At 47.2% G+C, this 15403-nt stretch overlaps 1 protein-coding gene across 1 annotated transcript in view; it reads left to right on the forward strand.

Annotated features, from left to right (window-relative positions):
• The first annotated feature begins 464 nt into the window (after positions 1 to 464).
• Positions 465 to 15403, forward strand: part of CCNJL (cyclin J like) — a 55205-nt gene continuing 40266 nt past the window's right edge. Inside the window, exon 1 of the mRNA XM_038534872.1 lies at positions 465 to 579. Within this exon, the coding sequence (XP_038390800.1) occupies positions 517 to 579 (63 nt within the window). The 5' untranslated portion in view covers positions 465 to 516. The remainder of the gene's footprint in view (positions 580 to 15403) is intronic.

A 15403-nucleotide genomic window follows, 5' to 3' on the forward strand; every position in this document is an offset into this window, starting at 1 on the left:
CAGGCTCCGCAGGCTCCGCAGGCTCGGCCCTCCCGGGGCCCGCGCGCCCCCGCCCCCCACGCCCGGAGAGGGATGCGTGAGTCTCGCCCCGGCTCCGGGGCAGGATGTGGGAGCAGGACAAAGGCTGGGCGGCGGGGGAGGAGCTGGGGACGGCGAGCCGGTGGCCGCGGCCGGAGCCCCGGGCTCGGGCGGACCTAGCGCGGTCCACAACTTTCGCGGCAACTTTTGCGAAAAGGGAGATAGAAATTCCGCCAAGTTGCTGCACGGCGCCGGGTCGGCCCGGCTCCCGCGGGCGGAGGGCAGAGGGCAGAGGGGACCCGCAGCTCCGCCGCGCCGGCCGGGGCCCCGGGGCCGAGCCCGGGTAGGGACGCGGGGGGTGGGCGCCCGGGGGCCGGGCTGCGGCTGCGGCTGCGGCTGCGGCTGCGGCTGCGGCTGCGGCTGCTCAAGTTGCCGTGTCCACGCAGGGAGCGCCCCGAGAGCCCGGTAGCGTCGGCTCGCGGCGCCGCGTCCCCGAGGATGGATGAGCCGTGGTGGGAAGGGCGCGTCGCCTCGGACGTCCACTGCACCCTGCGTGAGAAGGTCAGTTCCTCCCGCCGCGGTCCTGGGGCGCGTCCTTAGTGGGGTCTGGATCCGATGTCCGCGTAGGCACTGGACACTCCCGGCGCCTCGCTTTCTTGCAGCCCTTACCTCTCTCCCCGAGTGTCGGGGTGGGGTGCGGGGAGGGGGGCAAACCGGAGACTGGGAGTGCTTTAACTGGTTTTAGGAACCCAGACCTCTACACGGAGATGGTCACTGTACTCCCTAAAGCCGTATTTCCCGCAGTATTGACACCTGAGATGATTTTAAATAGTACATTTTTTTTTAAAAAAGTGATTGTGCGTTTATTTTTAATGTGAAACTTAAAAATGCATACCTAGCAAGTTCTGCATAGGATAAATGATGCTGATTCCCACCGACTATAAAGATGTAGCAGTTTCTTTTAAGATAATAAAAGTTGTGACTCGGTAGAAAGACGTGTGGTAAGTGACAGTGTAAGGTATATACAGTTATGCCTCCCCCCCTCAAAAAAAGAAATCTCTAGGATGGAACTGAATACAGTTTAAGAAACACTAGTCTAAATGAGAGGCTATGAAACTGGGAGGAAGTGGGGAGAAAACAAACTCTCCCCTGCCCCTGCCAGTGTGTCTCTGGGGACAGCTGAAATGTGATCCCTGCACTCACTCCCCTCACTTAAAGGAAAAGGAAAATGTGCCGATGGGCACTGCGGAAGGTAGATACCCCCAAGCAGATTGGTGACATGGCCTTTGTGTCTTGCCTTCTGCCTCTGGACTGAGACTGGGAAGGGTGGTTTGAGAAACAGGTGTGATATTAAGGAGTGTATTGGTTTTCTAGGGCTACTGTGACAAGGGGACTTAAGAACACCCGAAATGGGTTCTCTCACAATTGTGAAGGCCAGGCATACAAAATCAAGGTGTTGGCAGGGCCACCCTAATCTTTGCTGCTCCTTGGCTTCTAGATGCCTCATTCCGACCCTGGCTTGGTTGTCACAGGGCATTCTATCTGCGTGTCTGTTTTCTCTCCATTTAAGGACACTAGTCATTGGAATAGGATCTACTTTAATCACATATGATCTCTTGTTAACTAATTACATCTGAAAAGACCCTATTTCCAGGTAAGGTCTCCTTCAGAGATTCTAGGTAGACATGAATTGGCACTGGGCTAGGTGGGGGATGGATATTATTCAGCCCAACATAGGGAGGGAGACGTCTTCCTGGTGGGATACCGGGGTCCCTACACCAACAGGTCCCGCATCCAGTGCATTTGTATCCAGTGTCTATGGAGTTCTGCTTAAAAAGTCACCAGCTATCCAGGCTTTTTTTTTTTTTTAAGATTTTTATTTATTTATTCATGATGAGACACAGAGAGAGAGGCAGAGACATAGGCAGAGGGAGAAGCAGGCTCACTGCAAGGAGCCTGATGTGGGACCCGATTCCGGAATCCCGGGACAACACCCTGAGCCAAAGGTAGATGCTCAACCGCTGAGCCACCCAGGCATCCCATATCCAGAGTTTTCCACCCCCTCATCAGGGAGTAGCTGTCTTCCAGCCAAATTATGTTTTCTTTTTTTCTGTACCTCCTAGTCTACCTCTGTCTTGTGTTGGTTACCGCGCTGTAGCTTTTTTCTGCTTCCTTTGGTCTTCTTCTTGGAACAGAATGGCCAAGGCACAGCTCATTCTGGGCATCTGGAGAAGAAATCAAAGTCTTGGTGTGAAGTTAGAAAGCAGGGATAGTGGGTTGGTAGACCAGGCAGTGTAGTCTTGGTCCTTTTCTGGAGGTGGTGGCTAAGTGAAGTAGTGAGAACTGCCATGGAACCTGGGCTTCCGTGTTTATGGTGCTTGTCAGTTCTGCTCTTAGGTTAGCAGCAATGACTTTGACCTAATTTGTCCCTTTGTAGCAGGAAGGATTTCTGAGAGCAGTATAAACTAAATCAGCTCAGTCACCTGAGAATCCCCAATCTTTATGAGTCTCCCAGCCACTCAGGAGCAGGGGCAGGCAGTCCCCCGTTGTGTCTCACCATGCCAGAGCGCTTAGTTTCCTCTGGGCTGCCCACCTCAGAGGGAGGGCAGCTTTGTCCAGGGTTTACAGATTAGAAATAAAAACCTCACCCAGGGCTTGATGCCCAGGGTCATCTGTGGTCTTGAAGTTAATCTTATAAGGGGAAATCCCATGTTCCTTTGGCTATAGTGTCCCACCTTCCCAATATGTTAACTATTTTTCTTCTTTATTTCCTGTCTCTGTTCAAAGAAGCAGATAGTTTGAGACAATTTGGCTTCATGGAGAGTTTGCAGAGAAATGTGTGGACAGGGGGAAGCTGGTATCCATACCAGCCTCACCTCTCTTAAGGATTGAGGGCTGGCCTTTTATTTTTCCCAGAGCAGTATTTTAGTAAATATCTGTTAGGCTCACTCGATTAACGCAGGAAACAAGGCTGGATCACAGAGAGAATGGGAGCCGCACTTTGTCAGATGTGCGATTCCAGAATAGCATTATACTACCGAATGTAAAATGCGACACGTGGAAATGAACTGTGGTGTTGAACGCAAACTAGTTACGGGGATCAAACTCTGAGCTGGTTGTTTAAACTCTCTGAAATTCTTTGAACCTGGTGCCCCCATTGTCCATTCTTCCCACTAATACTGGAACTTAGATCGTGTCAGTTCCCTGCTTAAAGACCTCCAGTGTCATCCCGTTGCACTCACAGTTACTTCTACCTGTAATACCTGACACAGTTGGGCCCTGGCCTGCTCTCCTACCTTGCCTCCCACTCTTTCCTCCTTTCTCTTACCTGAATGAGTCAAGCTCATTTTGTGTCTCAGGGCCTTTGCACTGGCTGTTCCCTCTATTTGAAGTCTGCTTTTCTCTATTACTATTCCTTTGTGTCTCTCTTATCAACTCATCCTGTCTTGTTTTCTTGATAGTATTTACCAGTATCTGGAATTATTTTCTGCTTATCATCTTTCCCCCTATGCTAGAATGTGTGCTCTGTAAGAACAGGCCTGTGTCTGTCTTGTTCAGTGCCAGGTGTCAGTGTCCAGAATAGAGTCCTCTGATCTGAGTGGAGTGGTGAAAAGAATGAATCTTCTTTAGTTTTCTCTTCTGTAACGGGGGGGGGGGGGGGGCGGGGTGTAGTTGATAGGAAGATAGGAATGTTAGGAGGGAGTGAGAGGACTGGAGGACTATGGGAGATTCGTGGTAGGCACGTGATAGGCATTGTGCCTCTTCCACTTAACGATTGTTAAATGTGAGGCCGAATGTGAAACCGACAGTCACTTTCATGTAGCGTGTGGTTAGAGTAAGGCTTGGGGTTTGTGACCACCCTTAGAAGGCTTCACAAGTGCGACAGGTAGTCCTTGTGAAGAAAGGCATCATTATCCCATTGGGCTATTGGATCGTGAGGGTTTTGAGGCTGGGAAAGGCATCAGTTTGCCTAAAGTCACGCACCTGGGACCCAGCAGCTAGACACCCATCAGCAAAATCTAAGCAGCTAGTCTCAAGCATCCTGACTGTGAAGCAACCCTCCTCCTACCCATTAGGCTCTGAAGAACGGTCTCCTTCTCAAGCTGCCTTTACTCCATGCTCAGCCTTCAGTTGCCCCCTTTGTCATCCTTCCTGGTCGTATTGCTTCTGTTGAAACTGACCTAGAACCCCTTTCTCCAGCTACTTTCTGGGGCCAGGGGCTACCAACCAATACAGTGGGGTTAGGTTTCTTACTTGTAACACCTGTGCCCTTGAACTCCTTCAGTGAACCTGAGGGGAGGAACAGATCCTTCAGTGAACCTGAGGGGAGGAACAGATCCTCACTGCCAGTGGTGACAGTGAGGCTGTTGGTGGTGTTTCCTCGGTAACCAGTTGCATGTCCCCATGAGTATTCAGATTAAAGCTGAGAGTCACCTTTTCTTTCTTCCCCCCAAAGAGGAACGCACCTTAAGTTTAAAGTGAGCTTTAGAACTAGTTTAAAATTTAAGATCCTGGGTGCTGGGTTGGCTCAGTGGTTGAGCGTCTGCTTTCGGCTCAGGTCGCGATCCCGGGGTCCTGTGATCGAGTCCTGCATCGGGCTCTCTGCAGGGAGCCTGCTTCTCCCTCTGCCTATGTCTCTGCCTCTCTCTCTGTGCCTCTCATGAATAAATAAATAAAATCTTAAATAAAATAAAATTAAACTAAATTTAATATCCCATCCTCCCAAAGTCATGTCGACAAGCCCTACTTGGCATAATCTGGTAGCTTTATCTTCAGGAGTCCTGGGGAGCCTGTGTGCCAGATGTTCTCTCCTTCATCCTATTCGCCTCCTCCTGGAATCGGGGGTCACATGATACCTTGGGGGTCTTCTTGCCCTGCCCCAGATCTGCAGAGCAATCAGCCTACTTCTGAAGCTTGCTTCGTTGCACTCTTAGAGAACTTTAGCTACGTAAGACCATGTTTCTTAAACCAGTAGACTGATAAAGGACATTTTTATTGACTTGTGGCTGAATTTATACAAAGATCTTCCTAAATACCATCAACAGATGACATTTAGTGATGATAACGTTGGCAGCTACTGTCTATTGAGCAATTACTGTTGCAGGCGGTGTGCCAAGCATGCCCCCCATGTGCTGTCTCATTTACATCTCATATCTGCCCTAGTGCTGGCATTGACCTTGTTTTATGGATGGGAAACTAGAAGACTCGGGGGGTGTAAGTAACTGTGGAGAGCAACCAGATCATTGGATCAGAGCTTGAACATAAATTCATTTGCAAAAACACCCATTTTAACAAAGATTGGAAACGAGTGTCAGGAGACAATCAAGGCTCTGCCGTCTAGAGCACTGAAGGCTCTGCGGTTTAATCTATGTTACAACGGCTCTCTTGGATTTTCTAGAAACCACCCTGAGAAGCTAGCAGTCCTGGGCTCTGGCCTGACTCTGGGCATTGGAAGGGCTGAGTGCCTGGCCAGGGCCTTCCTTATTGAGTTCTGGTACCTCACCTGTGTGTGGTGCTTCTCAGCCTCAAGTGATGTGGCCTCTCCTATTGCCTGTCCCTGGGGTGGACATGATGGTGTTCTCACTTCTCAGAGCAGGGGAGGGGACACCTCCAGGCCTCCTTCTCTTACCTGAGCCCTGACAGCCGCAGGTGGTAGGATCTCACCCCAGCTCGGTCCCCTGCCCCTGGGTTAAGGCCACACCATTTTCTAGTGGCTTCTAAAGCTTTCATATCCTTTTATTTATCCCTTCCAATATCAATGTTTTTTTTCTTCTCACTCTTCTCCCGAAATTCCTTTAACTTCCCTACTGCAAGGCTGAACATTTATACAAAGTGCTGATCTAAGTCCATGCTTCACACCGTAATTGGTTTTCTATTTCCTTCCCCTCCTTTTGGGTTTCTGCATACTCAGGAGACAGTTGTTCCCAAATCATGCAGACAAAACTGGATCTGCCAATAAGAAAATGCTCTAAGGGCACCTGTGTGGCTCAGTAAGTTAAGTGTCTGCATTGAGCTCAGGTCGTGATCCTAGGGTCCTGGGATCGAGCCCTGTGTTGGGCTCTGGGGCTCCCTACTCAGCAGGCAGTCTGCTTTTCCCTCTACCCCTTCCCCTCCTGCTCTAGCTCATTTGTGTCCTCTCTCTCTCTCTCTCTCTCTAGTAAATAAAATCTTTACCAAGAGATGTAGCAGTGGCCTAGACTTACAGAACAAGGAGGGAGGGAGGGAGGGAGGGAGGGAGGGAGGAAGGAAGGAAGGAAGGAAGGAAGGAAGGAAGGAAGTGGGGAGGGAGGGAGAAGAAGGAAGGAGGGAAGGAAAGAAAAAGAAAATGCTCTAGACACTAGTGATGGGATATGTCTGCCCGGCTTAATTCCAGAAAGGTGTCCTTTAAGCCTTTCAGACCCCAGTTGCTGGTTTTGACATGCCCTTACCTGTCAACAGGGCTGCTTTCTGGTTATGGTCTTCAAGGGAGACCTGATGCTGCTGGGGAAAGTGAGGCTTTTTTGTCTCAGCAGGGTTTCCCACAGGCCTGTTTGCAAGCCTGATCTGGGCTGCCCCCAGGGGTTGTATAGTGAGGATGGAAGGTGGGTTGGTTGTATAGTGAGGATGGAAGGTGGGTTGGGAAATGGGGTGGGGTGGGGAGCTTGGTGAGACGTCCTTCATAGAGGCCTCAGCTCTGAGGCTCTGTGACACCAGCACCCCCACCTGTTTTCTGAAGGGAGCCAGGGACAAAACTGAATCAGAACTCCTGCTTTCTCCGGAGCCGCCCTGGTCTTAGATGACAGAAGCGCTCAGTGTGCCCACAGCACCCACTTGAGACTTGGTCTCCGTGCATCTTACCAGTGGAAGAAGCAAATTATCTTGGAGCCTTCCTTTCATCTGCACCTCAAGGGAGTGCGATCCCTGCTGCACCTGTCTCTCAGGTGTCCCGGGGGGAATGCATGGGTATGGGCCTCCTTGGGCAGCCTTTGGGACCTCTGGATTTGGGGGTGGGGTGGAGGGTTGGCGGGCACCCCTGTTGGCTTGGGAAGCCTCTGCTGAGTGAGGGGAGGACGTTTAAGGCTTTGAGCTGGCCCTGTGCCTTTGCCCTTGACTTGTTCTTTGTCTTCCTAAACCACATAGCCCCTTGGGGAAAGGGAGTGCAGCCAACGATTCTCTGGTGTATCTGGGCACCTGGCAGAAAGAGGTGACACTGTGGGTCTGCTGTTTTCTCTCTTCTCGGTTTTTTTTTTTTAAGTTATTAAACATACACATACACACAAAGTAGGGTGGGGTTGTATTTTGTTTTGGGGGTTTTTTTGCTTGTTTGTTTAGGAGACTGCAAAAATAAATACAAGCAAACAGAAGAAAGTAAAATTCCTCCTACAGTCCCAGCACTTGGAAGTAATCTCTGTTGATATTTTGGGTTAGATTCTTCTGTTCCTTTGTCTGCATGCCATCATGATACATTTTTATTTTGGTTTTTGGTTTTTGGTTTTTTTTTTAGTAAAAATGGAAAATATCTTGTCTCAAAACACTCTGCTCATTTCACAGTATATCATGCACACACTTCTGCATTATTGTTCTGCACCCAATTCCTGGTTATTGGACATGAGCAAAAAAAAAATGAGAAACAAGCAATTGTGCTTATTTAGAATGAGTAATATGAAAACATGATTAAAAACTAAGCTATATAAAAAGGTAGATGGTGAATAGGTTTCCTTCCACCCTGTTCCATGCCCCTAGCTTCCCATCCTAAAAGATACCACTGATTTCAGCTTCTCGTGAATCCTTCCAGTTATTCTATGCATAAGCAAACACACATGTGTATGTGTGTTCTAACACAAGTGTAGTATAATTTATACTTTCTTGTACCATTTGATTTTTTAAATATGTTTAGGAATTTAAATATTTCCTGTGAGGCCAGTGAACAGAATCTCCATGACCAGAAGGAATTTTTTTTGGTCTTTTCTGCTCATTGTAACTATAAAGGTATATAGTAGATACTCAAATTTTTACTGAACAAATGGATGGAATATTCCTTCTTGGTCATTTTTTACCTAAATATATATATTTTTATCTTACAAAATGCTATTGTAGTATGTATATTATAGTTAGGAAAAAAAGTATAGTTATAGTATAGTTAAGAAAAAAAGTACATACTATTGTACTCTAAAAAAAGTACTATACTATAGTATATTAAGAAAAAAAAGTACAAAAAAAAAGAGAAAAAGTACATACTATTGTAGTATGTATATATAGTTTTAAAAAAGCTATCTATAGCTTTTATAGTTATATCATTTACTATTTTTCTACAATATCATGTATCATGTTTTATTGTGTGGACATACCAGGATTTAATTGGCTCATCTCCTTGTTGGATATTTAAGTAGGTCTGCTTATTCCTTTTTTAAAATTGTATGATGTAGAGATCTTAAGTGTGCATACAGTTTACAGTGCACAGTGAGTTTTGATAAATGTATGCACTCATGTAACTACCACCATATTCAAGATATGAAACATTGCCATAGTACCTGGTTGGCTCAGTTGGTAGAGCAAGTGACTCTTGATTTTTCTGGGTCATGAGTTCAAGCCTCACTTTGGGTACAGAGATTGCTTGAATAAATAAACTTGAAAAAAGATCTTTAAAAAAGTTACAGGACATTGCCATCAACCTAGAAAGCTCCCCTGTGCTCCATCCTGCTCCCAACCCCAGGCAAGGATCTGCTATTTGTGGACTGTATTTGTCTTTTCTGGAGTTTCATATAAGTAGAGTTACCCATATGTACTCTTTTTCTGTCTGCCTTTTTATACTTCACATAATGTGTTTGAAATTTGTCCATGTTGTTGTGTCTATTAGGAGTTCTTTTTCCTGCTGAGTAGTAGTCCATTTGCTTATGTATATAACACAGCTCTTTCATCCATTTCTCTCTTGTCCTCTGAGGCATTTCTAGTGTACCGTTTGATTTTAAATTGCACCGTGGTAGTGACTCTAGTCTGTCTGTGAGTGTGGTTGTGGGAATAAATTCCTAAAATGAAATTGTTGTTCACAACAATTTCAGAAGAACTTTGCATATCACCAGTTAATAAATTCCTGAAAGGTTGCATCTGCTTGTACTTCCACTAATGGTGTGGGAGAGTGCCTGCTTCCCAGCAGCTTTGCTAGGCCTAGATATTGCTTAAAAAAAAAAAAAAAAAAATCAGTGGCCTTTAGATAGGTCAAAATGGCATCTCCTGACTGTGTTTGAAAGGAATCAGAACCCAGAGTGGGAACAGCACTGGAGGCTGGAGGGGTATGAGAAGGGAACTCTCAGTATCTTCCAGGACCTGGGGAGCCCCATCTGCAGCAGGGATCTAGCCTGGGATGCATGTCAGGCTGGATGAGGGCTGTGGGGGTAATCTTCCACTCTGACCAGAAAACTCCCAATGCTCTCTCTTAGCCCCCTCAGCTTGGGCTGCTCCCTACCCTCAAGTGGCACGTACTTAGAAACTGAATCCTTGGGGCACCTGGGTGGCTGGGTGGCTGCCTTTGGCCCAGGTCATGATCCCAGGGTCCTGGGATCGAGCCCCACGTCGGGCTCTTGGCTCAGTGGAGAGTCTCCTCCCTCTGCTTCTCCTGTTCATGCCCTCTCTCTCTCTCTCAAATAAATAAAATCTTTTTTTTAAAAAAAGAAACTGGGGGATCCCTGGGTGGCTCAGCGGTTTAGCGCCTGCCTTTGGCCCAGGGTGTGATCCTGGAGTCCCGGGATCGAGTCCCACGTCGGGCTCCCGGCATGGCGCCTGCTTCTCCCTCCTCCTGTGTCTCTGCCTCTCTCTTTCTCTCTCTGTCTATCATAAATAAATAAATAAATCTTTAAAAAAAAAAAAAAAAAGAAACTGAATCCTTCTTGAAGCTCAGGACATTTGATTGTCCTGAGACATCGGCTCCCTTGGAGGTCACAGGAGCAGGTGGTGCCAGAGCCTAGGCATTCTTTGTGATGGAGACATCCTCACTGGTACCATGAGCTACTTAGTCCAGAACTTGACCATCCAGTGACTTGGGTAGGGGGCTGGGGGTTACGAGAATGGGGGGGAGGGTCATTAGAAGAATCAGGAACTAGATTCAATAACTAAGGAAAAGTTGGAAAGAACCTAAATGACCATCAGAAGGGAATTGGTTTTGTTGTGGTTCATCTAATACACTAAAATATGTTGGACCTATTAGATCTAATGCTGTGAAAGACAGCTTTGCACATAATGGCTATTGATTTTTCTGGTCATTGTGAAAAACCCAGACAACTACGTGCACGTCTGACTCTGGAGCATATCTCTGTCTTTTTAACTTTTTATGATAGAAATTTTTAAAGATACACAAAAATAGTAAAACGAATCCCTATGTATCTTCCACCAAGCATAGTACTTATTCCCTCTATTTCCCAGACAGCGTGTCATTTTACCTATAAATATCTGCTAACAGATCTTTTTTTTAATATAACAACTATGCCATTATCACATCTCGCAAAATTAATAATTCATTAATATCTATTTTTGTCCAGTCCATATATAGCTTCTCCACTTGTCTCAAAAATGGCTTTTATCATTGGTTTATTCAAAACATTATCCAGATAAGGTCCACATACTACATTTCTTTAAAAATTATTCTTGAGGCACCTGGGTGGCTCAGTCGGTTGAACGTCTGACTCTTGAGTTTGGCTCAAGTCATGATCACAGGATTGTGGGATCAAGCCATGCATTGGGCTCCACACTCAGTGGTGAGTCTGCTTGGAATTCTCTCTCCCTCTGTGCCCCCCTAAATAAATAAATAAATAAATAAATAAATAAATACATACATACATACATACATACATATTTTTTAAAAATTACTTTTAAGTGTTTTATTCTCTGGTAGTGTTCCTGCCCCCTCACCATTCCCTTACATTTTTTACCCATAACATTGATTTTTTTTGGAGAAGCCAGGTCATTTGTTCTGATAAATGTCCCCTACCCTTGATTTGGCCTGTTACTTCCTCATGGTATTATTTGCCTTGAGTTCGCTGTCAACAATTTGTTTTCTATACTTCCCTACTCTTGTGGGATTTTAATATGCTCTAACCTACTTATTGTCGAGCTGACTGTGCAAACATCATTTCCTCAGAGAAGCCTTCCCTTACTCCCAGACAAGGTCAGGCCTGGGACCATTGTTATGTTCTCAGACACGCCCCCTGTTATTCCTTCAGCACTCGGCACAATTTGTAATTATACACTTATTAAAGGGATTATTTGATTTAGAACAGGCTTCCCCCTCGTAAAGGGTAGGCTGGGGCTGTGCCTCTTCAGTTCCAAGCAGGATGGCTACTGCACATCACGAACACCTTATCTGGAGTCTGTGCCCCACAGCCCACACATTGCCTTCCTGAACTTGGCTGTTGAAACGGGCTTATAGGGTGGGCCATGGGCTTATGGGGGAGGGCGCGTGGCTCCCAGTAACTCCATCCTGCTGCTGGGAGCTTAAATGCTTGGCCAGAGTTTCCCTATTCAGTGGGAGAGGTGGGGCTTTAAAGCCCTGTGATCTGCTGTCCAGAGTCTTACTTAGGACAAGCAGAAGAGTTGCAGCCAGCCTTGAAGTTGGTGATGGTGAAACACACTTCCCCTGAGTGACGTGAGAAGGCAGGAGTTAGTGATACAAAGCTGTTGGCTCACAGTTGATCTCTCTTGATAGTCTCTCCTTTTGTGCTCACTTTCTGTTTTGAAATAATATCAGACTTACAGAAGAGTTGCCAGCATGGTACACAATTGTGATCATTTTTTTTTTAAGATTTTTATTTATTTATTCATGAGAATAAATAGACACGGGCAGAGGGAGAAGCAGAGGCTCCATGCAGGGAGCCCGACCTGGGACTCGAGGGTCTCCAGGATCAGGCCCTGGGCTGAAGGTGGTGCTAAACCACTGAAGCTCCCAGGCTGCCCAGTTGTGAACATTTTAATGCATTTGCGTTATTGTTCTCTTCTTCCATCTTTATTCATTTTTTTTTTCCTGGAACCAATTTGCAGGCATAATACCCCATTATCCCTCAACACTTCAGGGTTTATTTTGCATGGTTACTTTTGAGATTGGCCATGAAGTGGTTTCAGGGGGTAATTTTTGTCAGACCCCTAGGGACATTTTCTCAGGTGTTAGGAACTTCCCTTGGAGGCCTGTTTGGGAAGGAAGGGATTTTAGCATTCTGGGGAGAAAGGAGGAAGCCTAGTGGCCACAGACAGCCTTTCTAAACCTTGAGTCTGGGCAAGGCAAAATTCTGGCTCATTTCCTTGGACCATCTCCAGTGGCCTCATTGGCAGACAGCCTCTTCATCCACCACTTACTCAGCCCCAAGTATAACCTGACTTTGGGGGGGCACTGTGAGCAGTGTGGACTCAACCATGCCCTGGGGACCCTCAGCAGTAGTAACAAGAGTCCACATTACTGTACATTAATGGGTGCTTGCTTGACAAACATTCCCTTCCATGATTGTAGTCCTCAGGCAGCCCCCTCTAGTATGTACTGTACTTATCCCCATTTTACAGATGGAGACATCCTCAAGTTTAGATAGTTAAATGACTTACCTAAGGCCATACAGCTAAGAAGGTGGCAGAGCCAGGATTTGAAGTCAAGCAGCCTGGCACCAAAACTCACGTTGTTAACCACTGTACAGATGGTGACACCTTGTTGCCTAGAGATGTGTGAAAAGCTTCAAAGAGGAGGTGTGGTTTGGGCTGGGTTCAAAGGATAAGCAGAAGCTTGCTAGGCAGAGAGAAGTGTGGAGGAAGTTCATCTCCCGGGGTCCAGGGCATCGTGTGATGGCCACGCTGTGATGGCTATGCTGTGATGGCCACACTGTGATAGCCACGTGGTGAGCTGCGAAGGGCTGACCGGTGAGTGAGGGAGGGGAGGGAGAGGACCCAGGAGCATTGGCTGGGGGATGTGGGGCTCCCAAATGTGTACCTGTATCCTGTGAGCATAGGGAGTACTAGGAGGAGGGAGTGCTGGATCACTGGAAATGACCTTGGCAACCTGTGTCTTCAGTGTTGGTGGTTTTATCCAAAGAAATGGCATCTGAACGAAGGGTGGGAAGTTGGGAGACTTGAGAGTTTAGGAAATAGAGTCAAAGGACCAGATAACAAAGGAGGGAAGGGCTTCAGGTTTCTTCCTAGTTGGAATAAAGTAAATTTCTATTGCTGAGCACAATTGGCTTTTTTCATGGTGAACATGGTTCTTAGAAAACTCCTCCTAGCATGTGCTGGTTTCTGCTAGGAGTCTCTTTAAAGAGACTCCCGCTAAGTTAAGGGATTTGATGTTTATTGGGTGCCTGTAAGAGGCCAGATGATGTTAAATGCATGATGTATATTATGTCATTGATTATTAATGTTGCTCTAAAAAAAGGACAAGTTAGTTGTCCCGACCTAGGCACTGGTAATTCTTGAATGTTGGTGCACATTCATTCTTGCATTCAACATATGTGTGTGTGGGTGTGTGGGTGTGTGTATTAAAGATTTTATTTATTTATTTGACAGAGAGAGAGAGAGAGAGAGAGAGAGAGAGAGCAAGCACAAGAAGGGGGAGCGGCAGGGAGCCCAGGGCAGGGCTCAATCCCAGGATCCTGGGAGCATGACCTTAGCTGAAGGTAGATACGCCTAACCAACTGAGCCACCTTGGTGCCCCTAACATATTTTTTTAAAAGCTGACCACATGGCAAGCACTGCCAGCTGCTGGGAATAGAAGTGTGAACAAAACAAAGTCTCTGCCTTCATGGAGCATATAGTCAGGCATCAGGCTCAAATGAAGCACATGGAAGACACAGATGGGCGCCCAGCTGCATCCCCAGGAAGTCTGATACAGTAAGTCTGCATCTGGGGAATGTAGAAGACAGCTAGGGCTGCCTCCAATTGGGTGGCTTAAAACAGAATTTTATATTCTCGCAGTTCTGGAGGCTAGAAGTTCAAAATCAAGGTGTCTGCAGGGCTCTGCTCCTTCCAGAGGTTCTTAGGGGAGGATCCCACCTTGCTTCTTCCTTGGCGCTCCTTGGCTTGTAGCTGCTTTAGACCATTCTCTGTCTCACTTTCACCTGGTCTTCTTCCTGTGTCCATCTATACCTTATCTTTCCTCTATGTCTGTCGTGTTTCTGTTTTCTGTTCCCATGAAGATGCCAGTCATTGGTTCAGGGCCCACCCTAATCCAGTACAACCTCACTGTACCTTGATAATATCTGTAAAGACCCAATTTCCAAAAAAAAAAAAAAGTCACATTCTGAGGTTCTGAGTAGATATGGATTTTGGGGAGACATTATCCAACTCAGCACAGGAGGAGGCCTTGATTTTTCTGTGAATTCTCAGAAGATTCCAGTGCCCATGATCAGCTAAGTACAGTTGCAGAAACCCTGAACTATAAATCCTCAGGGGAAATGGAGTCCCAGCTGGAGAGACTCAGGGGTAGTGGGAGTGGCTCCCCTATTGACCTGTGTCAGGCTGCGTGGTGGGGTCAGGGTGCCCAGGTGTGAGGGATGTGGTCACATCAGGAAGTGCCGAAATGAGCTTGGGGACAGTTTTTTAAAAGCCTGTGAGGGTTGTCTGTGGGGGCGTTGGGAGGTCTCAGGGGGCAGGGGGGTAGGAAGGGACCACGGAGAGGTAGGCACACATGTCTTTGACCACAGTTGGATGCCCAGCAGCTGTGGCCGGGCCTGTCACAGAGTATACCCTGGAGGGCAGTGGCTCCTGGGAATGAGGACGAATGTGTCCAGAGCTGGCCCTTTCCTGAGTTCAAGGGGCCAGTGAGAGATGTGGTGGCTTGAGGTGACCTTTCTGTCCTCTAGAAATAAACTACAAGCTTACGGGTCAACAGGAGGGGATGTCACCGACATTGTTGGCTCCCTGTGCCGCAAGACACCCCCTCCTGAGTGTTGAAATAGTATTCTCGCCGAGATGTTGGTTGTTTACCGAAAATACCTCCTAGGGCTTTATGAAGCAATTGGGGCAGAGAGGGGAAGGAGGGTGATCTTCGAGCCTCGCAGGGCCTCTCAGGTCAGTGGTGTGTTCTCCTGAGGCCTCTGAAGAACCAACCTACGCCCCTCCCCTTTCTTTCTCCCTTTTAATTTGCAAGTCTCCACTTCCTGTTGGTCACCTTGGTTACACATGGTGTTTCTTCATGTCTTGCTACTCTTTGTTCTCAGGCAGACACGATCCTTCAAGCTGTTTCCCAACCAGCTGGCCCAGTGCCTGGAGGCCCAGCCTCCCTAGGGAGGCAGCAGTTGGCAGCCCTGAGCATGGTGGGAAGCACAGAGGAGACCGGTGTGGTTTTCCTTCAGTGGCTGGTGTGGGGGAGCAGCTCAGCCCTGCTTTTGCACCTTGGGCCATTCATGAAGTGGTTGTCACACTCGGTGCAGTGTCACAGCCCACG

This window comes from Canis lupus, chromosome 4 (genome assembly GCF_011100685.1).
Source record: "Canis lupus familiaris isolate Mischka breed German Shepherd chromosome 4, alternate assembly UU_Cfam_GSD_1.0, whole genome shotgun sequence".
Lineage (NCBI taxonomy): Eukaryota > Metazoa > Chordata > Mammalia > Carnivora > Canidae > Canis > Canis lupus.